This window comes from Vulpes vulpes, chromosome 10 (genome assembly GCF_048418805.1).
Source record: "Vulpes vulpes isolate BD-2025 chromosome 10, VulVul3, whole genome shotgun sequence".
NCBI lineage: Eukaryota > Metazoa > Chordata > Mammalia > Carnivora > Canidae > Vulpes > Vulpes vulpes.
In genome coordinates, this window is record NC_132789.1 from 66,812,062 (window position 1) to 66,837,321 (window position 25,260).

Below are 25,260 nucleotides of genomic sequence, written 5' to 3' on the forward strand. Positions count from 1 at the left end.
ATAGTAGATGTACAGTATTTGTTGCTCTATAACAAGTTACCATAAATTAGTCGCTTAAACCAAAACTCACTTTTTAGCTCGAGTTCTAGCTCCGGTCTAGCTCTGATGGTATGGCTAAGTTCTCTGCTCAGAATCTTAGCAGGACTGTATCCTTTTGGAGGCTCTAGGGAAGAGTCTACTTCCAAGCTTATTCAGGATGTTAGCCAAATCCAGTTCTTGCATTTGTAGGACTGATCTTCCATCTTTTTGTTGGCTGTCAACAATGCTGGGGGCTACTTTCAGCAACTAGATACCACCCACAAACTTTGTCATGCAGCCTTTTCCATATTCAAAGCCAGCAGCAGAGAATCCCCCATGCATTTGATTCCTTCTCACGGTTCTAATTTCATTGATCAGGATAAAAAATCAGTACCTGGACCATCCAGGATAATCTCACTTTCTAAAGGTCAACTATGCCATAAATCAGAACCTAATCACAGAAATGTCCCATCATATTCACTGTCTTGAATTATATGGGGCACGTACATCAAGTGTGGGGTGGGAATCTTAGAGAACATCTTAGAATTCTGGCAACCATACTAGTCTATGTGTTATTAGGCCAAGCTTACGAACCATTTGGTTGAAATTTTTTATAAATTTATTTTTTTATATTTAATTACTGGGCATGTGTTTAACTTTCCATTCTATTGATGATTTTACCAGTTTCTACTTGTTCTGTCCATGTTGTCTTTATATGTATTTTATGTATTCTTGATAAACAAAGCTTTTATTCATATGTAGTAGTTTTATCTCTAGTAATTTTTTCTATCCTAATGGTCTTTCATGTGATAGTAATATAGCAACATTAGCCTTATTTGATTAGTATTCATCAGTGTGTCCTTTTCTCTCATTTTACTTGCAAATTTTCTGTGTTCTGAAGTTTTTTCTTTTTTTAAAATCCAGTATAGTTAACATAAGATATGTTAGTTTCAGGTGTACAATATAGTGATTTAACAGTTCTATGCCTTACTCAGTGCTCATTTTGATAAGTATACTCTTAATCCCCTTTACTTATTTCACCCATCCCCTCACCCACCTCCCCTCTGGTAACCATCAGTTTGTTCCCTATAGTTAAGAGTCAGCTTTTGGTTTGTCTCTTTTGTTTGTTTTGTTTCTTAAATTTCACATATGAGAGCAATGATATGGTATTTGTCTTCCTTTGACTCATTTCACTTAAAATTATACTCACTCGATCTATCCATGCAGTTGCAAATAGTAAGATTTTATTCTTTTTCAATGGCTAAGTAATATTCCATTATACATATACCACATCTTCTTTATCCTTTCATATATTATTGGACACTTGGGTGGCTTCCATAATTTGGCTTTGTGAATAATACTGCAATTAATGGGGGGGGATGCTTATATCTTTTCAGATTCGTGTTTCTGTATTCTTTGGGTAAGTACTCAGTAATGAAATGACTAGATCATATGGTAATTTTATTTTTAATTTTTGGAGGAACCTCCATACTCTCTTCACAGTGGCTGCATCAGTTTTCATTCCCACCAACAATACACAGAGGTATTTCCTTCCACATCTTTGCCAACATTGGTTTCTTATGTTTTTTGTGTTAGCCATTCTGATAGGTGTGAGGTGATATCTCACTATGGTTTTGATTTGCATTTGACTGATGATTAGTGATGTTGAGCATCTTTTCATGTGTCTGATGGCCATCTGTATGTCTTCTTTGAAGAAATGTCTATTCATGTCTTCTGCCATTTTGAATCAGATTATTTGGGGGTTTTTTGCTATTGAGTTATGTAAGTTCTTTATATATTTTGGATTTTGGATGCTAACCCTAATGGACATGTCATTTGTAAATATTTTTCCCCATTCAATAGGTTGTCTTTTTGTTTTGCTAGTGGTTTCCTTACTGAGCAAAAGTTCTTTTGGTTGTTTTGTTTTGTTTTGTTTCGTTTTTTTATTTTGATGTGGTTCCAATAGTTTATTTTTGCTTTTCTTTCTTATTGCTTCAGGAGACATATCTAGAAAAATGTTGTTACAGCTGCCACCAAATAAATTACTGCTTGTGTTCTCTTTAGAATTTTTATGGATTCAGGTCTGACATTCAGATTCTTAATCCATTTTGAGTTTATTTTTGTGTATAATGTAAGAACATAGTCCAGTTTCATTCTTTTGCATGGAGATGTCCAGTTTTCCCAACACCATTTGTTGAAAAGACTTTTTGTCATATTTTTGGCTACTTTGTCAAATATTAATTGACTATATAAATGTTGGTTTATTTCTGGGGTCTTTAGTCTGTTTTGTTAATCTATGTGTCTGTTTTTGTGCCAGTACCATACTGTTTTGTTTAATACAGCTTTTGTTTATACAGCTTTGTAGTATATCTTAAATCTGATATTGTAATATTTCCAGTTTTGTTCTTCTCCTTTTCAAGATTGCTTTGGCTATTTAGGGTGTTTTGTGGTTCCATACAAATTTTAAAATTACTTGTTCAAATTCTGTAAAAGATGCTGTCAACATTTTTGATAAAGAATGCATTAAATCTGTAGATTTCTTTGGGTATTATGGACATTTTAATGATGTTTGTTCTTCCAATCTATAAGCATGGAATATTTTTCTATTTGTGTCATCTTCAATTTCTGTCATCAGGGTTTTATACTTTTCAGAGTACAAGTCTTTCACCTCTTTGATTAAGTTTATTCCTTGGTATTTTCTATATTTTTGGTGCAATTGTAAATGGGATTGCTTTTTAAATTTCTCTATTACATCATTATTAGTGTATAGAAATGTAATGGATTTCTGTGTATTGATTTTGTATCCTGTGACTTTACTGGACTCATTCATCAGTGTTAGCAGTAATTTGGTGGAGTCTTTAGGGTCTTCTATATATAGTATCAAGTCATCGGAAAATAGTGAAAGTTTTGCTCATTCCTCACCAATTTGGATTCCTTTTATTTCTTTTTCTTGTCTGATTGCTATGGCAAAAACTTCTACTACTATGTTGAATGGACATCCTTGTCTTGCTCCTGATCTTAGAGAGAAAGCTCTTAATTTTTCACCCTTGAATATGATGTTAGCTGTGGGTTTTTCACATATTGCCTTTATTATGTTGAAGTATGTTCCCTGTAAACTTAACCTGTTGAGGATTTTTATCATGAATGAATGTTGTACCTTATCACGTGCTTTTTTTGCATCTATTGAAATGACCATATGGTTTTTATACTTTCTCTTGTTGCTATAATGTATTACATTGCTTGATTTGTGAATATTTAACCACACTTGCATCCTGGGAATAAATCCCACTTGATTGTGGTAAATGATTTTTTGGTATATTGTTGGATTCAATTTCCTAATATTGTTGAAGATTTCTGCATCTATGGTTATCAGAGATATTGTCCTATAGTTCTCTTTTTTTGTAGTGTCTTTATCTACTTTTGTTATCAGGGCAATGCTGGTCTTATAGAATATATTTGGAAGCTTTTCTTCATCTTTCATTTTTTGGACTAATTTAAGAATGTATTAACTCTTCTTTAAATTTTTTTTTTAATTTTTTATTTATTTATGATAGTCACAGAGAGAGAGAGAGAGGCAGAAACACAGGCGGAGGGAGAAGCAGGCTCCATGCACCGGGAGCCCGATGTGGGATTCGATCCCGGGTCTCCAGGATCGCGCCCTGGGCCAAAGGCAGGCGCCAAACCGCTGCGCCACCCAGGGATCCCTAACTCTTCTTTAAATATTTGATAGAATTCACCTATGAAGCCATCTGGCCCTGGACTTTCATTTGTTGGGAGTTTTTGATTACTGATTCAATTTCATTGCTGGTAATTGTCTGTTCAAATTTTCTATTTCTTCCTGATTAAGTTTTGGGAGATTATGTGTTTCTATGAAACACATAGTTCTAGTTTATCTAATTTGTTGTCATGTAATTTTTAATAATATTCTCTTATAATCCTTTGTGTTTCTGTAGTGTTGGTTGGTATTTCCCTCTTTCATTTCTAATTTTGTTTATTTGAATCCTCTCTCTTTTTTTATGAGTCTGACTTAAGACTTTTTTTCCCCTCAAAGAATCAGTTCCTGGTTTCATTGATCTGTTCTATTGAGATTTTTTTAGTTTCTATTTTGTTTATTTCTCTTCTAGTCTTTACTATGTCCTTCTTTCTACTAGTTTTGAGTTTTGTTCTTTTTTTTTTCTAGCTCTTTTAGTTGTAATAGGTGTAAAGTTAGGTTGTTATGCAATATTTTTCTTGCTTCTTGAGATAGGTATTGTTATAATTTTTTAGAACAATTTTTGCTGCATGCCAAATAATCATTTTTATTTGTCTCCATGATTGTTTTGATTTTCTCTTTGATTTTTAAGATGTTTATAAATATTTTATTTTATTTTTTATTGAAAGAGAGAGAGAGAGCCTACATATGAGGAGAGGTGGGGAGAGGCAGAGGGAGAAGGAGAGAGAATCTTAAGCCTGACACCAGGCTTGGTCTCAACCTTGAGATCATGACCTGAGACAAAAATCAAGAGTCAGATACTTAACTGACTGAGCCACACAGGTGCGCCTCATTCATTGTTTAGTAGAATAGTATTTAATCTCTGTGTATTTATCTTCTCTCCAGATTTTTTTCTTATAGATGATTTCTAGTTCCATAGCATTGTGTTTTTAAAAGATGTATAGTATCTCTTCAATCTTTTTGAATTCTTAAGACTTGTTTTCTGGCCTAATATGTTATATATTCTGGAGAATGTTCCATGTGCACTTGAAAAGATTGTGGATTCTGCTGGTTTAGGATGGAATATTCTGATTATATCTGTATATCCACCTGGTCCAATGTGTCATTCAAAGCCACTATTTCCTTTTTGATTTTCTGTTTGGATGTTTATCTATTGATGTAATTGGAGTATTAATGTCCCCTACTATTACTGTATTACTATCAATTCTTCCTTTATGCTCATTATTAGCTGCTTTGTGTATTTGCACAATCCAATGCCAGGTGCATAAATATTTACAATTATGATACGTTTTTATTGGATAGTCCCCTTTATATTATTTAGTGTCCTTCTTTGCCTCTTGTGACAGTCTTTGTTTTATAGTCTATTTTGTCTGACATAAGTACTACTAACCCTGGCATTCTTTTCACTTCCATTTGCATGGCAATTTCTTTGTCCCTTTACTTTCAATCTGCATGTGTCTTTAAGTCTGAAATGAGTCCCTTGTAGGCAGCATATAGATGGGTCTTGCTATTTTATCCATTCCATCACACTATGTCTTTGGTTAGAGGTTTTAGTCCATTTACATTCAAATTCTTGATAGGTATGACTTGTTACCATTTTGCTACGTATTTTATGGTTGTTTTGTAGTTATCTGTTTTTTCTCTCATGATTTTCTGGCTTTCTTTAGTGATACACTTTGATTCCTTTGTGTTTATTTTTTACATATCTATTACTGATTTTTGATTTGTGGTTACCATTAGATTTGTACATAATATCTTATACATATAGCAATCTATATTAAGTTGATGGTCACTTGAGTTTAAACCCATTCTTTACTCCTCCTCCCACCTCATACTTTGGGTATATGATGTCATGCTTTTCCATCTTTTTATTTTGTAAATTCCTTCAGTGATTTCTATAGATATATTTACAGCTTTTGAGCTTCCTAGTTTTTCTTTCTCCTACTTATGCTCTTTCCTTTCCACTCAAAGAGTCCCCTTTAACATTTCTTGTATATTCTTCTTCTTCCCAGATACCCCAGGTATTTTTCAAACTGTAGCCTGAATGCTATATCTCCACTCGGCTATTTATTGTACTATCTCTCTAAGGGTGAAGACTGTTTCCTGTCACCCTTTTGGCTCTCCCAGAGTTGAGGATGCTGAATTTTAAAGTTCTAGGTGTTAATCCCCACAGATTATAAGAACTCACAAAATTATGCCCCTCTGGTTTTGAAAGCCAAATATTATGGGGATTTGTTTTCTCCCTGTGAGTTCCCTATGTCTGTGGTATCTAGTGTGGTATCTGTTTCTTTCCCCACTTCATGCCTATGGTCTCCCTCCCTCCCATGGATAGTTGATGTCTTTGAAATAGTATACAGCTGTATATGAAAATATTTATCAAATAGAATTTTCTACATTTACACTGTAATTACTGACATATTTGAATTTATTTTTGGTGCTTTATTTTGTGCTTTTTATAACACTTTTCTGTTTTTTTCCTTTTTAAAATTTTTCCTATTCCATTTTATTCCTTCTACCAATTTGGCAATAGCAAAGTTTCTCTTTCCTTACAGTTATCCTAAAAATTTTAATATGCATAATTAAATAATGTCTAATATTATATCATATCTTCCTGATGTACAATAGTCCAAGGTAGAGGGTACAAATAAGAGTTGCTTTTTGTTCATTCTTTTTTGACCCAGTGGGCTTACTCCATGGCCCTGTGGAGTCCTTGCCTAGTGTGGTGTTTTTCAGCAATTCTGAAACATTTCCAACTATTCTCTTGTCGTTCTCTAATTTTTTTCTTTCATCTCCTCTGGAATTCTAATTATACTTTATTTTCCATCTCTCTTTACCTTTCTTTTATAGTTTTCATTTTTAGTCTCTCTCTGATATATTATGAATAACTTATTAAATATATCCTTCAGTTTCTATTTTCTTCAGCAATTTCTTTGTTTACCCTATCCTTTATTTTTCCACTTTCAATGATTTTATTTTCACTTTTAAAAGTTCTTTTATTTTGATCACTTTTAAATGTTTTATATGGTTCCATTTCAAATAGTTTTGGCCAATACTGATAGCTTTTTGTCCATTCTTCATATTTTTGCGTTATTTTATTTCTTAATTGTTAAAAACACTTTCAGTACTTTTTGCAAGTCTTATCTCCATATATTCTTGCTATTTTTGACTTACGATTGTATCTGTTTAATTTTTTAATTACAAATTTGCCTCACTTGGAGTTTTATCTTTGGCCATTCCATAATATCTGAATTTAAAGAACAGAAACCAGAAATTATTTACCTCATCCAAGTGCCTGAGGCACTACCAATTTGAGAACACTTTATATTATATTTTTCATTTGAAGTTTGTTGGGACATAACGATAATGTGGATTCAAACCCAAAATTCACCTGAAAGAAAAGTTATGTCTTTAAAATTTTAAGAGAAGAGGATATATTCAAAGTATCTCTGTCTGTAAGCTAAGTGTTCCTTATCTAGTTTCCTCTCTGACCATATCATGTTTAATATGTCCTGGCTTTTTGTGAAGTTTCTCATCCTGTCCTCAGCTCTGTTCATGCCTTATACTGTTTTCATTCTTTGGTTTGTGGGCACTAAAGCCCAAACTCTGTGGCATTAAGAATCTGCAGAAACCCCAAGGCAGATGTCAGCTCTCAGGCTTCCTTATTCTTTTGGGTTCCCCCCTTGTCATTCTGGCTTCTGAGTAAATCATTTTCTTTCCTTCCTGCTCAGACATGCACTGAAAGAGATGTTTTTGTTTTACATTGTGTTGTTTACATGTGGCATATTTAGGTTATGTTCTTACAGAAAGAGCTATTCTCTGAATAAATATTTTACCATACTGCTGGAAACTGAAGATATATATTTTCATTCTTTACAATTAATTATGTTTTCATAGAAGCTACAATTTACTAGGTAGTTACTACTTTTTAGGTACTATACTAAATTAAAATATGGCCATTTAAGAGATGCTAGAGCTGCCTTTATCTCTGAAGGTATTCTAGATCTTAGGCTTACAGGCTTCAGATTCTTAACACTAAAGATTAGAAGACAGACTAAATAAGATTGAATGAATTTCCCAAATCATTTTTTGGTTATTTTTTTAAAATATTTTTTTATTATTTTTATTTATTTATGATAGGAACACAGTGAGAGAGAGAGGCAGAGACACAGGCAGAGGGAGAAGCAGGCTCCATGCACCGGGAGCCGGACGTGGGATTCGATCCCGGATCTCCAGGATCGCGCCCTGGGTCAAAGGCAGGCGCCAAACCACTGCGCCACCCAGGGATCCCTCATTTTTTGGTTAATAGCAAAGAACAATGGTATGCATTACTGTTCACAGAATAGGGCCCAGAGCTTCTGGTTTTGCCCAAAGCTTCCTTGGGCAGTATATCCACAGCAGTTCTTTACAACAATAAGCCTCTGAATTACCTAGGCAGTGTAGAATCAAGGAATTAGAAATTATTTAGGGATCACATACTTGTCCAGTACATTCTCCATCTGAAGTTTTTCAAAAATGTATTTAACACTGACTCTTCTGCTCAACTGACCTCCTTCACTGTAATGACAAATCTCTGGCAAAAGGCTAGATTCCTGTTACAGCTAATACAGATTTGCTTGTTCTGTCCACTGTTTGCATAATAAAAGAAACAATTAGTGTTAAGATCCCACCTGCTATTGTTGCTTTTTGGCATGTATGTGCTGAATATCTCTAATATTTGCAGAGCCTAGGCAAGAATAGATATGAAGATTCACATGCTATTTATTTAAGTATTTGAAAGTTATAAATTAAGCTAAGAAATAACCCTACATAACAACCAGAAGACCAGGATTGTGTTTAGAATTCTGGGACAACTCAGAGTTCTGTACTAGAAACTGGAAGCTTGAAGAGCCTCACACTCCTGCCTGGAATGAGATGCATTCTTCTTTTCTTTACATTCCCTGCTATGTCCGAAAACTCAAAAGACCCCATACACTTGTATGGAAAGGACAACCCACACTCTTCACTTCCATTAACACCCTGAAAATAGCTTCCCCTTCTCCAACCCTTTGATAGCAAGGTTCACTCTTTGGAGTTCTGTCTTAGGGGAGAGACCTATATAGTCCAAGAAATGGCGTTAAGATGATTTGAAGAGTGAAATCTAGCATCTGTGCTACTAGAGCATATTATAGAAGGAGGAGCATGTCTCCATGTAGATATATCTCCATGGTCCTGTGGAGTCCTTGCCTAGTGTAAATCTCTCAAAAAATAAATCTATAAAATAGATATGTATTCCCAAAGATACAGATGTAGTGAAACGACAGGACCCTTGTATACCAATGTTTATAGCAGCAATGTCCACAATATCCAAACTGTGGAAGGATCCACTATGTCCTTTGACAGATGACCAGATAAAGAAGATGTGGTCTATATATACAAGGGAATACTACTCAGCCACCAGAAAGGACGAATACCCACCATTTGCTTCAACATGGATGGAACTGGAGGGTAATTATGTTGAGTGAAATAAGTCAATCAGAGAAATCATTATATGGTTTCACTCATATGGAACATAAGAAATAGTGAAAGATATTATAAGGGAAAGGAGGGAAACTGAGTGAGGAAAAAATAGAGAGGAAGACAAACCATTGGAGACTCCTAACTCTGGGAAACAAAAGGTTGTAGAAGGGAAGGGGGGTGAGGGGATGGGGTAGCTGGGTGATGAGCACTAAGGAGGGAACTTAATGGGATGAGCAGTGGGTATTATACTACATTTTGGCAAATTGAATTTTAAATAAATTAATTTAAAAAACAAAAATCAAATGAAATATGTATTTATACAAAATATATTCAATTGGTTCTGTTTCTCTGGAGAACTCCAATACAGATTTTGGTACTAAGAGTGGCTCTATAAGAACATAATCTTAAAAAAGGAGTTTTCTGAATTGGTTCTGGGATTTCTGAAACTTGTTCTCGAATCTGATTAGATTTAAAGACTCTAATAACTCTATTTTTAGTAGTAAAGAGAGCACTGATCATCCATGGTATGATATGGCACTAGAAATACACAAAAAAATCACCATTGTATACTCATAATCAAACACTTATGAGAGGCAAGGATCTTGAATTCCGAGTTCACATATCACCTAAATGATCTGAAAGCTTCCCTGGAAAAAGATTCCTCTCCTAGACACAAGGCTGAGATTTCTTTTCTATTTTTTTTTTTTTAAGGCTGAGATTTCTGAGAAACAAACTCATAATCTAATCCTGTGAACCACTGAATTGCAACACAAATTGAAACCCCAGGCTCACAGATTATTCAGTTAAAGTGACAGCATAGATTGAGGAGGAACATCATCTGAAAGTTGGAATGGAGAGATATGGGAAGACCCTCATGAAGCTAGAGATATTTGAGGCCCTACATTCTGATGAGTCTTGGCTAATAGAATTAACCTCTCAACCCCGATAGAAGCAGCCCCACCACCCCCATCTGAGATTACCTGAGGGAGTTGCCATGTAAAACAATGCTGATTTCCCTCAGGTCTGACCTCCATCATTGCTCTTTGCTACTAGACCTGCAATTAGACTCAAGTCCAAGCAGGCTACTAAAGGTGAGGTATGAAGTATGACCCATGAGGAAGTACACCACACTCCAAAAGAGCAACTTGAGTTTGCTAATTTATACAAACAAAAACCCTGCAACTGTGTGTGGGAATGGATATTAAAAATGTAGAATAATGGTGAAAGAAGCATAAAGTTACATCACAATGAATGTGTTGATATGGGCCCACTAAGCAGAAGTTCTACTTTTAAAGTCACAGCTCAGGGAATTATTAAGGGCTCCAATAGTTTGGTTGGTTGATTGGTTGGTTGGTTGGTTGGTTGGTTGGCTGGCTGGCTTGAATATGGACTAAAAGGTGGCCCAGTGAGTGAGCTAGAAATACCAAATCCCTTGGTTTACTGTAAAGGAAGTAATTCAAAGGCTTAGAGTAATTCAAAGGCTTAGAGAGATGGAAATGTTAGAGTGGACTTGTCATTTAAGACCTATCCCCTCACCTTGGTAGGGTCCAGGAGACATCTTTACATGCCCCCTACCCCAATTCACATGCTGAAGTCCTTACCCCTAGTACTTCATAAGTTTAACTTACAGGGAAATTGGATCCTTATAGAGGCAATCAAGTTAACATGAGGTCTTTAGGGTGATTCCTAATCTGACTCATGCCTTTATAAAAGAGGATATTTGAACACACATTACATACAGGGAAGATGATGTGGAGACACACAACAAGAAGTCAGATCTACAAAGCCAAAGAGATAGGCCAAGAACATATTCTCCCTCACAGTCCTCAGAAGGAACCAATGCTGCCAACACCTTGACTTCAGATTTATGGCCCCAAAACTATGAGACAACAAATCCCTGTTGTTTGAGCCACACAGTTTGTTGCGTCTTGTTATGAGAGCCCTAGCAAACTAATATACTAAGCATTGAATAAATGCTATTTTTGTTAAAATTTTTATTACTGCTATGTTTTGAAAAGAGTAAAATCATTATACACCCATTCAAATTCATTGAAAGCTTTTGGAACTGCCAGAAAAGCAACTCTACTGCTGGCATCATTAACTTAGGCTTAAATGCCTTACTTTTATGTTTAGGAGTCAGCAGGCTTAACTGCTCGCTGGCTTACTATATTTTTGTTTGTCCACTTATGTTTGTCATCCTCTAGCCTTTCTAATTTGGGGGCTTGCTATCTTCTTCTTTCTTGGTTACTAGTTTACCCCATTTAAGCCATGCCTTTTCCATAAATCACAAATATAAAAACAGAATTCATTAATGCCACCATTCACATGGCCCTCTTAGACAAAGTTTATCATAATAAAAATGTCCATTTGTTCAGGAATAATACATGCACACATTCAGGAGAATGACATTTGAGTCTTCTTTCAGATTTTTCTCATTCCTCATTGAGTCCTCAGCATTTTTCATGTAATAAATATACACACTAAGAATCTATACTTTGAGAAAGATATCTTGAATTGCCTTCTTAGAACCATCCCTTCTCCACCACTAGATGAACTTTTAGAAGGACATAGATCTGTTAAATGGAGTTATGGATGTTTCCTATCAGCCTCCATCTAGACAGCTTTTTCAGCCTAGCTCTTTTCTTACATCCTGCTCAAATCTGTCTCACCAAGATATCTTTCTGGCACAGTTTTCATTTGTGTCCACTCTATTTATGAAAACAAAATGACTATATCCCCATGCTTTTGAAAGTTGGTAGACAGAGCACCATTAGAAGCTAGAAACTAGGACTTACTACTCTACAAGCTGGAATTACATCTACAAAATGTTTTAAAATAAAATATTTCTAAGCTTAAACTCTGATGAGCCCCCCATAAATACTGAACAAGAGGCTACTAATAACCACAAGATGTGTGTAAATATAAATAAAAGGTGTCCCAAAATTCCGAACTTGAATAAATTCAGAAGTACAAATGCTACAAACTTACAAAAACACTATTGAAGAGTTAATTACATATATTACTGTCATACTAGGCTTTAAGCTTAAAGAATAAATTCTCAATATTTTGTTTCAGTCACTTTGCAGATGAATTTCTTTGAATTAAAATTTTATTATTCTAAACAAGTACAGAAGAAATGGAAATAAGTTTTCAAATGATGTGTCTCTTTTCATTTTAAGCATTTATACTTCTAGAGTTATTTAAAGCCTTAAACTCTCACTAATACTTCTTAGACATCATGTTGTTAATTCACTTTTTTTCCTTTTACAAATCCTTTTTCTTTAATATGATCATATAATTTTTGTGTTCTTGGTAGGAAAATGTTTATTTTTCAGTCATGAATCTCACACATCTCAGCAGGCAGATTTTGTAGTTGCCAACTAAAAGACATTGCTCAGCACTGCCCTGCAAAATAAGCCAATCTTTTTTTTTTCTTTTTACAACACATCAAAGTGCATTTCCATTGGAATTCCTCTAACATACTCATCACCAAACTGTAACCCTGAGACTTCATTGGGTTTGTTTACACTTTATCTGTTATTATCACTGAGGGCTCAGCTCCAAATCTAGGTAGAGAAAGAAAATGTGAGGTTTCTTCTATAAAGTTGCAAAACAGAGATCAAAGACACAATTTCACTTCTCAATCTGTGCAATCTAACTTTGTTTACAAGTAAAGAATGATTTTAATTGTCAAACTTTTAAATTTTATTAAATGTTTGTGGCAATGCATCGAATGAATTCCAGACCTATATAAATACACAGGCAGCTGTTTGTAATTTGCATTTTTATCAGTTTTGAAAGAGCACAATGTACTTCCTGCATCTTATTTTCAGAATTTGCATTTTATCATCTTTGGCTACCCAGTATATAGTATGGAGTACTTGAATATCTCATTCTTTGAATTTTCATTTTTGATTGTAAATCAGAGGATATCTGGCACTTTTCTCTTTTCTCATTTTTCTCTTCTCTCAACCTCCAGATTTACTTGCTCCCATTTCTTCTTGGCTCTAATAATAAAACACAAAAAAATACTTAAATTATTTTCCTTTTCAGCATTCTTCGGGATACCAACATTCTGCATTTCTTGGCTAATTACTTACCATAAATCTAAAGGCAAAACAAAACCTAAGTCCTAAATCCACTGTTTTAATTCATATATTTTCAAAATGCTATTCAAACTAAGTCCATTTCTTTCCAAAGCTTACTGTGTTTTGAATTTGGATGGAGGGATGAAAAAGGATGGAAATGATACCACATATAAGGGCTGTACCTTGGTGCACCCAGAGTGAACAGAATGACTGCTTCATCCTACAGAGACAGGCACCTCCAGTCACACCAGCCATATCCTTATCAGAAAGGACATGTGGCCCCCAAGGGAAGGCTGACATCTCTAATCGCCTTCAGCTCCTTTCCTTGCTTCCCACACATTTTCCTCTCCTGCTGCATTATCCTCATAGCATCTGACAACATTTTCCCAAAAGGCTCCTCTTGCCCATTTACACTTCTGTGGCCTTGGCTCTGAGATATTCCTTAGCAGAATAGGCTAGTGGCAGCTTGTGCTTTCTCCCCCCCCCCCCCCTCTCTCCAGCAGTCCATCTGCCCACTGGGAAATGCTGAAATCTCTCCTCTGTGCCCTAGCGGGAAGTGCAGGGGAGGAAACACAAGCTCATCTTTCTCTAGTCTAATCATGACAACAACAATGGGAAGGGATAGTTTAAGGGTTACAGATTTCCCAGTCAAAAGCTCAAGTAAATAAGAAAACTATTTTTATAATTCTATTTAATTCCTTGAATCTAAGTCCTCATTCTGCCTGATGTAGAAAATTTACACATACACTTGCACATAAACTTAGTCCAAATTAGTGATTACTTAGTCATTTCACATTTACATTTCAACCATCTTCAGATTTGAAATTCGTTCTCAGGATTCTTGTCCCTCCCTCTCCCATCTCCCTACTGTTATCCTAATTTCTAGGGTTGGAACAGGGGAGAATGGTTGCTGCTTCATGACAGCTGGGAAGACAATATCTCAACAATCACGGGTCTCCGCAAGGCCCGGGTCCCAGGCTGGTGAATGGTGGTCCAGACAACATAGCCTAAGGTTTCTCAAACTTTAATGAGCATCTTAATCATCCCGGGAAACTTGTTAAAATGCACATTTTAATTTAGTACGTCTGATATGGAGATTCTACATTTCTAACAAACTCCCAGGTGATGTCATTGCTGGTTGCCCTTAGACAATACTTCAAGTCACAAGTAACGAGTGGATGATTTGGTTTATAATCAAATCCCTGGAAGAGCAGTCTTTTGAGATTCTGACTGAGTTTTCCCCTCCAGTAGGGCCCAACCCAAAGGCATATTTCTGATGCTATGCCTTTAGCCCTAGTCAGAAAACTATTTAGCCCCACTGGCCCTTTCCCATGAACTGTTTCACTTGAACTTACAGAATATGTGATCCTTCCAAGCAAACTTGGAGCTTGGGAATCTCAAGAAGCACTCTCCAGCCCTCTCTCATGTTAGACATGGCTTGCTCCCCACACTCCCACCAATAGATCACATTGATAAATTCTCTCCAAAGTTTTTCTCCCTTGGCTGAATTTGGGAAGTGCATTGCAGATCCTCTTTATGCTCAAAGTCTTATAAACTTCAAAGGGAAATCCATCACTGACTTTCTACCCCTGAGTCCTGGCATAGCTGGATGTGAGGGGAGAAGAGCAGAAGGGAACTAGATTAGAATAAGTAGCCCCACACTGTATCTGGTCTTTTGATACCTCTTCATACTCTCCCTCTCCTTGCTCTACAGATTGAACAAAACTAGTTTAATAAGCTCACATCCTGTGTCACTTTTCCTCTCCTGTGCCATACATGGATGGTACATGTGTCATGCTCTGAAGTGCCTCATCCTTCCCCCACATTCTTCTGTGATTCATTATTTAACTACCTGGGATGAGAAAGGAGAAGGCTGTTGGGATACAAGAGCAGTCACCAAGATAGGGGCAAGGATGAAGAGTTCATCCTTAAATACTCCAAATAATATCACACCCACAAGGAAACCACCGAAGAAAAGGATGCAGCTCAACAATTTGTAGTTTTTATCCAGGATTTTTACCAACATTTCATCTTCTTCTCCCCAAAATTAAGTGCAATCACATGTGAAAACCCACAAAAAGCTAAGAGAAAATATAGCCAATGAAATAGCACTGTAACAGAGTTCTCTTAGACTACAATATGATTTGGAAAGAAATGGGAAAAAAAGAAAAGCAACTAACATCACAGTTGAAATCAAGAGTTTTGAGAAATACTAAAGAATATATCAGCTGTTTTTGTTCTTGTTTTTTGAAAAGTATACAGTTTCTAATCTGGATGTGTTCAGGTTCATTCCAGGAAGCTCTCATATAAGAGTTTATGGATTTCAGATTATTCTGAAAGCTCTAGGCTAATGATATAAGTAGGAACTCCCTATTTAGAACTTTTTCTGAAAGATTCAGTTTTCTGGAGTAACTGAAACCATTTTATCCTGTGTGTTTTTCCAAACCTACTGTACCAGCCCCAGGATAATCTTGGAGAAGACATCAAGCTTTTTAGCAAAAGAACCACCTGAGGTCAGATTGGCTTCAGACCTCCACCCTGGGGAGATACGCAGGATTTGCATACTCTCCCTGAAAACAGAGCACAACAAGGGGGAATATCATAGTCACTCAGAGCCTTCTGGCCTGGAAACATCTCAGGTTCTCTGTTAGTCTGCACCAGCCAATATTTGTCCATGGTGGATATAGTAGGGCTTTAATATTTTGTGTCAAAATGTAGTTTTATATATTTGCTTTGTAGTTCAACAAATAATGAATATTAACATAAGATTGCTCCAACTGCTAATTTTATATCTAAGGAGAGAAATATATCGAAAGATTTCTGATACCATAAAGATAGACAAAGGAGAAACACAATAAAACAAAGTAAAATTAAATTGCTAATAGACAAGATATCTACTAAACTCCAAGTAATTGTGTTCATAAACATCATGAATATTTTCTAATTTTTTCTAAAATATGTTTCCTGACCCTGAAACTTAAAAACTTGTCATCCATTTTTAGAATGACACATTAAAATTACTAGAAACATTTACCTGCATATATCTTTTCAGTTTTTGAATATGTTTTTGAAAAAGGAATTCTTTTTCGCCAGGCTGAACCATTATATGATGTTGACATATATTTATCTGAGAAGAAAAGAAGACAGGAATTAAATATTTTATAACGTTAAATCATATTCCAAGAGTATCTCAATGTTACAAATATCTCAGAGGTGAAACTATTCTCTAAGTAATGTATTTTAGCATTTCAAAGCTAAGGCATCAGGGACCCAAGTGAATTTATTAAGACCACTTATGTTATCAATGAACATGGTTATGTACCTCTTAATTGGCTGTCCAATTCTTCAAATAAGGCTCTCTCCCATGAGGCTAAGCTACAAGAGAGTATGATATCTGGATGTGATCAAAATATTTCATTGCCTTGCTTTACCATACAATTCTGCTAATTCTTGTAGAGGAAAGAAAGAAAAAGAAGAAAATACCTAGAAGGCACCACCAATTCCTTTTACCTTCCATGAACTGACTCCCATTATGTCAGGGATTACTCTACCATAGTGAACTTAGTGTCTCAGGAAACCAAAGCTTTATATACTGACTTGGTTCTTAAATATCTTTCCTCTGACAACTTTATATTTGAACTATTATCTAACAATGTTGTATTTGGGTTTTTAAGTATTACTATGTGGCCAGGATTCTCAAAGCATGGTTCATAATAATACTAAGAATTTATTTGTTTTTATTCCTGTGTTAACATTTGCACTAATGGCACAAAAGTAGTAGTGAGCATAATTCTGACCACCTTAATACAAATCTAGACAGCCATTCGCTCACAGCAAATAATAATAATAGTAATAATTGAAAGACTATTTTACCCAAGAATATCTTTATTTTTATATATAAATCCATTTATCTTTTAATTCTAAAACAAACAGAAGAAAGACAAATAAAGCTAACTTCTATTTAAATTATAAAAGAAATGACCTAAGCGAGACATTGAATTTTTACTTATGTTTCAGAAAGTGCACAACATTCAGAACTCTAGACTGTGAACACAGGAAAATACAAACATGAAATTAGAGGGAATTAAGTGGCCTTTTGTTAAGTTGAGAGAGCTGAAACCCAACTTCAAAAAGAGCAAAATTCATCTGAAACAGGAGGAAAAGATTTAGTTCCCTCCTCCCTTTGGCCTTGTACTTCCTGACATATACCATGACCTTGCCTATTACATGATGACATGATTTAGAAGCAATCTGCACATGGTGGGAGAGATGAGAGGTTGTCAAAAATATTGTAGTTAACCCCCAAACTAACCCTTTCAGAAAGTAATCATGAAGGCTTAAGGAAAAGCCAAGGCGAGCCTGAAAGTGATGATTGAACAACGTGGTTAGTGGAACAAGAAAATGTCAACCATTTGAATACAATCCCCAGAGAGAAATAAAGCTATTCAGAGGGAACAAAGTGCAGTGCTGTGAGACAAAACTCTAAGGAGGTTCAATGTCTAGACATCTGCACCCAATACATTTTCTTTTTTTTTCTTAAGATTTTATTTATTTATTCATCTCACACACACACACACACACAAACACAGAGGCAGAGACACAGGCAGAGGGAGAAGCAGGCTCCATGCAGGGAGCCCGATGTGGGACTTGATCCCAGCACTCCAAGATCACACCCTGAGCCAAAGGCAAACGCCCTAACCACTGAGCCACTCAGGCATCCCCCAACACATTTTCTAACATGTCTTTAAGCCATGTGCTCTCCTGCTCATGGAATAAATCCTCTCACCAGTTTTCTAAGCCATCCTGGTGGTAGTGATGGCCTAGAAACAGAAGGCGGGGAACGGTAGTGATGAAGATTAGCTAGACCATTACATAATGCCATGGGGATGCAAATCATGGACATGTATAAATCACATAAGAAAAGAGTCTTACCTGGACAGAGGTTGAGTTTGGGTTCCTTGTTAACATCAACTTTATTGTAGGACCCATTTGTGGGCCTGCTGCGGGGAGGTGCACTCAGTGAGACAGTCCTGATAACATCTCTCTGAACGTGGATATATGATGCATTCTCAGCATTTCTGTTTTTATTATTGCGATGGTAACTCATTTTATTTTTGGGATTTGGGGACTGTACTGCTGTAAAGGAAAGGGGAGATACGGAAAAAAGGATAATACAAACCGGTATCATACCCATAAATAACATACTGCTGCTTAAATGTTTGATAGCGCTATGGAAGACAATGTGTGCTAAAAGAACTAAATATATAAGAGTTTGGGTTGACATCTAAAATAGCAGGTTGCACAACAGTAATTTGTTTTTCAGGTAGGAAATATTATTTTATATTTAATTTCTTTTCAAAGTATAGTTTAGAAATATCAAATATATAGATACTTCACCTCTCCGCATTCCTGAGCCAGGAAAATTCTTCGGTTCATCATAAATCCATTTCCTTTTTTTCACACCTTTAAAGTGAGGCTTCCTCACTGGCTGGACATCATTCACTTGAAGAAGATACAAATTTTTACAGTTTTTAAAGAGATGCTTTCATCTGAAAATTACTCTTGGTGATAATTACATATCTGGCATTCACATGTCAAGCAAGAGAAAAAAATAAATGCACTAGTCTAATACTTTACTTTCTAGAACAAAGGGTGACTTATTTCTTAAAGCATGCCCCCCCCCCAAAAAAAAAACAGCTATCCTGGACATTCATTGATGAGAAAACTTTCAATACGTAGCATTCCTCAGAGAAAAATGCTCTTCCCCAAAGGAATATGTAAATTGCTTAAAAGAATATAAAATTCATTCCAAATATAATTATAGATCTCATTATGTTCTTTTTAAATAATTTTAGAATTGTTATTTTGAACATAAATCTCCTTCTTAAGAAGTTGGATTAATGTAAAAATACCTTTAGTGAAAATTGCCTCATTTTTTTAAGTTTTAAGAATTTGAGTGTGTAGTTAGTTTGGTGAAACAAGTCTAAGTAATTAGAATTTGTAAGTGCTAAGGCTTTTTACTTTCTACTGGCATATTTTTACATTGAAAAATTTATATACAAGCTCAGTTTTCTAGGAATTTCTAAGGCACATTTCTCCAGAGAATTCTAAAACAATTTAGTAGACAGGGGCATTCTTTGTTATTTCTCTGTGTGGAGATCCCGAACAGATCCTGGGAAGTTACTACTGCATGGAGAAAATGAACAAGTTCACTATGTAGATTACATTAGCTCTATATAGTGGACTAATAAATCTGGCTTTGCCCTAGGTCTGAAGTTCAACTTAAGCATTGTCTGAATTCTGATTCACCACGTCCTCTCCAAACATCATGCTTCACCCTTACTCTCAAGCTCCAGCTCCAAGGATTTGGAAACCATATTTTTAACAAATGTCACTAAACTGAGCTTCTTAGGAATAAACCATCATGCCCTCTTCAGTGCCTGGCTGGGATCTAAGAATATTACAAGGGCTCAGTAAAAGAAATAAGAGAAAGAAGGAAAGAAGGAAGGAAGGAAGGAAGGAAGGAAGGAAGGAAGGAAGGAAGAAAACAAGGAAGGAAGGAAGGAAACAGGAAGATTCATGAGTCTTAATTGTATCAAGAGAAGTAGCTCAGTATCAAACTGAATGGCATGAAGAAGCCAAATCATGAAAAATAATCCAAAACATAATAAAAACCTGTCAATGTATCTCACTGTGGGTTAAATTAAAAATGCTATACTAATGAATCTTCCAAGAGAAGTTAGTATATCATTAATTTTAATACCTAAAGTAAACTAGTGGGAATGTATATAATTTACTAGGACCTACATCACAATTCGTTGTCAGAGTTAGTAGAAGAATATTGTTTTTTAATTCTTAATACTGAATAGTTTTCAAACCATCCTTTTTTCTTTCTTTTTAAAAATTCTACTTCAAATAAGCAAAACAAATCCATGATAAGACAAATATATCTAAGGCCAAAAAGTGATAGAGCTAATGTCTCACTTGAAGAGGGGTCCTCTCTGCACTTCATACTGATATTCTCAGTAGCATTTAATACATGCGTTGTAGGTACTAGTCGGGTAGTTAGGGAACGCTTTGGATGAGGACTGTCCTTGTTATCTTTTAAAGCAAATTAAGAAAATAAAATGTCAGTATTAGTAGAAGAAGTTTTCAGTTGGTATATCACTTTTCAAACATTATATGATGGGTATACCTCTTTAAAAAATATAGATGTATATTAATTTTTATAATTCATCATTGAAATTGCCTAATCACTACATTGATTCCCTAAAATTTGTCACTAACAAAACATTAAAAATCCAAGATACAGACATTATCTTCAATATATAAATTATGTATTTGTGGTAATATTTTTAATACCATCATATAGAAGAATCATAAGTTTATTAATTTTAAATCAGATGCACTTATTTCAATTAATATTTCAGAAATTGGGCAACCTGGGTGGCTCAGTGGTTTAGCACTGCCTTCAGTCCAAGGCCTGATCCTGGAGACCAGGGATCAAGTCCCACGTTAGGTTCCCTGCATGGAGCCTGCTTCTCCCTCTGCCTGCGTCTCTGCCTCTCTCTCTCTCTCTCATGAATAAATAAATAAAATCTTTAAGAAAAGACTTCAGAAATAATTTAAATGTGACAACTTTCATGTGTTCTATGCTTTGGAGAAGGACTGTATGCCCAGCAGAACTTTATACAATGATGGAAATGGCCTTAATTTGTACTGTACAAAAAGATTGCCACTAGTCAGATGTGGGTAGTGAGCACTTGAAAAACAGCTAATGTAACTGAAGTACTGAATTATTTTATTTTATTTCATTTTAGTTTAAACTTAAACAGTCACATGCGAATAAAGCAAGTGTTAGTATAGTTAGAATTTTTTTTGTTTTTTGTGTTTTTGATAGGTTGGGCAAAATATTTCCATCTCTGAGAGAGAGGAACAGAGACTTCCATGTCATTTCCCATAAGAATAATTTGATCACAAGGACCTCAACCTATTCTTGAGAACATTTATTTATTTTTTTTTTAATTTTTTATTTATTTATGATAGTCACAGAGAGAGAGAGAGAGGCAGAGACACAGGTGGAGGGAGAAGCAGGCTCCATGCACCGGGAGCCTGATGTGGGATTTGATCCCGGGTCTCCAGGATCGCGCCCTGGGCCAAAGGCAAGCGCCAAACCGCTGCGCCACCCAGGGATCCCGAGAACATTTATTTAATGGTGGGGAAAATAGTAGATGAAATTTGTTAATATTTAGAGGGAGAACATATAAAGCCCTCTAGATATAGGACAGCTACACTTTCAGACTGTGCCTAAGAGAGCTGCCCAGCAGAAAGGTACCAGCTGGAGAATTCTACACATGTTATAAGGAGATTATAAAACTATAAAGGATGGGATGCCTAGGTGGTTTAGTGGTTGAGTGCATGGCTCTAGAGTCCTGGGATCGAGTCCCACGTGGCGCTCCCTCAAGGAATCTGCTTCTCCCTCTGTCTATGTCTCCACCTCTCTCTGTGTGTCTTTCATGAATAAATGAACAAAATATTTTTAAAAAACTATAAAGGATAGATTTTCTTGTCTTATCTCTTGATTATTCACAGACTAGTAACAATTATAACATGAGAATGTCATAGAGGTCAAAATGAGATTAATACCCTTCAGTGTTCACAAAGCCTTCTAAGAAAATCTAATCACACTGAGTATTTGAAGTTGGAAAAAGAAACTAAAGAGGATTTGGTTTTCTATTTAACAGAACCAAGTAACTGTAGAGCTAAAAAGACTCCTAGAAACTACATAGTCCAACAGGCCAATATTTCAGATAAGGAAACTAAAGCTAAAAGAGATGGTCTCATGATCAAACAATGAAGGATAGACTAGGACTGAAACCTTAGAGTTCTTGACTCCTATTCATTATATTTAGTGTATGTTTTTATTTATTACCTTGCCTCTCCTATTGGTTACTACAAGTGTCAAGCTTTGTATTTAACATATCTATCCAGATTATGAATGGGTTAAAATTATAGGATGGCTCATTACCTTTAGTATTTGAACATTTTGACATGGTGATTTCCTTCTCTTCAGGTAAAGCTTCATTTTCATCTACTCCAAGAAATATGATCCTTTGTGGAACATAACAGTCACCTCCTACAACAATACCTTACTGTCAGTGGCCATGATAGCAGAAAGCTGTACAAGACTATCTTCCAACACAAGATTATCCTTCTTTATAATATACCTTCTTCCAGTTTTGTTTAACTTCCCAGTTTTGTTTAACTTCCCAGAAGTGTTTAACACTTCTCAGTGATAACCACCCACATCTCTACACTTACCACATATATTTAGATTAATATATGTATATATGTGTATAGTATTTGCACTTACATACAGATAATTGCAAAAATTAACATAGTCAACATAATTAATTTTCCTTTAATTTACTTTAATTTACTTCTACTCTTTACCATCCTTCAGTGGTACTAAGAGTATCTTCAGATATATGAAAGCAAGTTTTATGCTCAAGTTCTTCTATTTTCCAAGATAAATATCCATAATTGCTTAAAATATTACTTATATACTTAATTTCCAGATTCTTCACCATACAAGTTACCCTTTCATAACATAAAATTTTAGTTTCAAGTAACCTTCTTTTAAAATGACACACATGGGTGGCTCAGCGGTTGGGCACCTGCCTTCGGCTCAGGTTGTGATCCCGGAATCCAGGATGGTCTCCCGCATGGGGTTCCCTGTGAGGAGCCTGCTTCTCTCTCTGCCTGTGTCTCTGCCTCTTTCTCTCTCTCTCTCTGTCTCTTTCATGAATAAATAAATAAATCTTTTAAAAAAATAAAATGACACACATATGTGGACTACCATTACAGAAATCAGTAGAACTACTATAATAATAGTTGATATTTATAGTTGATATATATGTCAGACACACACTCTACTGAGTACTTTAAATGACTTACCACATTTAATTACCTTCCTATACTACTCCTAATAATTCACCGTGAGTTTGCCTGAGCTATTTGGTACCTGACAGCCATTATTGAATCATTTTTAAACCTTGTAACCAACAAAGAAAATTTGCTTTTTCTTCACAATCTGTATCATGTCGAGTCTTTCCCAGTTGAAGAAAATCTACTATCAATATCTTGAACAAAATGCAAGACTTTGTGTGTATCACAGTTGGAGTTTACCTTGTTGAATTTCACTCCTTGACCCAGCATATTAACTTCCAGTCATCTGTAAATTCTACATACATGTCTCCATTCATCCAGTCATTCAATTGTTTAAACATAAAATCATTTATTCTACAAATATTCACAAAGTGTGTATCATGTGTCAGACATTCCCCTATAGAGATTCATCTATGGCAATTAATTATATAAAGTTCCAGGCCTCAAGTTCCTTACCCAAAGACAACAATAAAAATGTCAAAAATATTTTGAAAAAACAAAATTAGTTATGAGAGAGGAAATTCAGGATCATTTATTAAATGGTGATATATTCAGAATCAACCAGTACTAACTTAACTCACCTCCATTTTCAAAAGCAGCAATGTCAGTCCTTGGTTTCCTATCCAATGATGCTTTTATCTCACCTTGCCTTTCAAATAGGCTAAATTTTGTTGGAACTGTAAGACCATCCCCTAAAAAATTAAGAAAAAAGTTAGAAAAGAAAAAGAAAAAAACACCCCAGGAGCCATTAGGTGCTTACATTAGCCTACAGTAGAATTCATGATGATAGTAAAAAGTCTAAAAGCTAATGCAAGTATTGTTTGCAAAGTGATATGACTAATAAATTTATAAATATATGAATTTTAAGAAAATTTTATAATTATGAGAAAATAACAAGCAAATTTAGTTTCCTATGTGGATTATACGTGAAATGGTAATTTAAAAATTTAAACAATCTAATATTATCTGTGTATATTTATTTGATATATTCTTAATATAATGAATTTTGTAATATTTCTTTTGATTATATCTACTTATGAACAAATTGAGTAAAAAGTATTAAAGTCCACTACTGACAAATGGTAATTATATTGTGATAATTAAATAATTCTTAGCAATTTTATATACCTCTAGATAATTTTCTTCTAAAATAAACTATTAAAAGCAGAATAAGAGAGACATGATAATTGAATGCATCATATGATTCTGGATTGGATTCAAAACCAGGAAAACAGGGATCCCTGGGTGGCGCAGCGGTTTAGCGCCTGCCTTTGGCCCAGGGCGCGATCCTGGAGACCCGGGATCGAATCCCACATCGGGCTCCCGGTGCATGGAGCCTGCTTCTCCCTCTGCCTGTGTCTCTGCCTCTCTCTCTCTCTCTCTCTGTGACTATCATAAATAATAAAATAAAAAATAAAAATTAAAAAAAAAATTAAAAAAAAAAAAAACAGGAAAACATTCATTTGGCTGTAAAGGACATTGATGGTACAGCTGGTGAAGTTTGTCTTTTTAAAAAATCTATAAATAATATGGTATCAGTAGTGATTTCCTGATTTTGATATTTATACTAAAGTTACATAAGAGTTATATAGGGGCATCGTATCTGCAACTTATGCAAATGGATTAGAAAAGAAAGAAAAATAAGATCAAATGTGTAAAATGCTGACATTTGGGGAAATTTGGTGAAGGCTATTCATGAATTAACTGAAAATATTTAAAAATAAAAGGCTTTAAAAACTAATATGTTGAGACGTCCAGGTGGCTCAGTGGTTGAGTGTCTGCCTTTGGCTCAGGGTGTGATCCTGGGGTCCTGGGATCGAGGCCCACATTGGGCTTCCAGCATGAAGCCTGCTACTCCTCCCTCTGCCTAAGTCTGTGCCTCTCTCTCTCCTCTCTGTCTCTTATGAATGAATAAATAAAATCTTTAAAACAGCAAAAACAAAAACAAACCATAATATAAAGTGAAAGGACATATAATTATCTTTATAATCTACCATT

The 25,260-nt window shown here is 35.2% G+C and overlaps 1 protein-coding gene across 2 annotated transcripts in view; it reads right to left on the reverse strand.

The window, feature by feature from the left end:
- Positions 1 to 13,207: 13,207 nt before the first annotated feature.
- Positions 13,208 to 25,260, reverse strand: part of C10H12orf50 (chromosome 10 C12orf50 homolog) — a 33,497-nt gene continuing 21,444 nt past the window's right edge. Inside the window, exons 6-12 of one of the 2 annotated variants that reach the window (XM_025992341.2) lie at positions 23,844 to 23,954; positions 22,343 to 22,450; positions 20,299 to 20,415; positions 18,712 to 18,816; positions 18,247 to 18,450; positions 16,349 to 16,441; positions 13,208 to 13,233 (exon numbers count right to left, since the gene is read on the reverse strand). In XM_025992341.2, the coding sequence (XP_025848126.2) occupies positions 13,208 to 13,233; positions 16,349 to 16,441; positions 18,247 to 18,450; positions 18,712 to 18,816; positions 20,299 to 20,415; positions 22,343 to 22,450; positions 23,844 to 23,954 (764 nt within the window). The remainder of the gene's footprint in view (positions 13,234 to 16,348; positions 16,442 to 18,246; positions 18,451 to 18,711; positions 18,817 to 20,298; positions 20,416 to 22,342; positions 22,451 to 23,843; positions 23,955 to 25,260) is intronic. The other variant, XM_025992342.1, reaches the window with a different exon arrangement.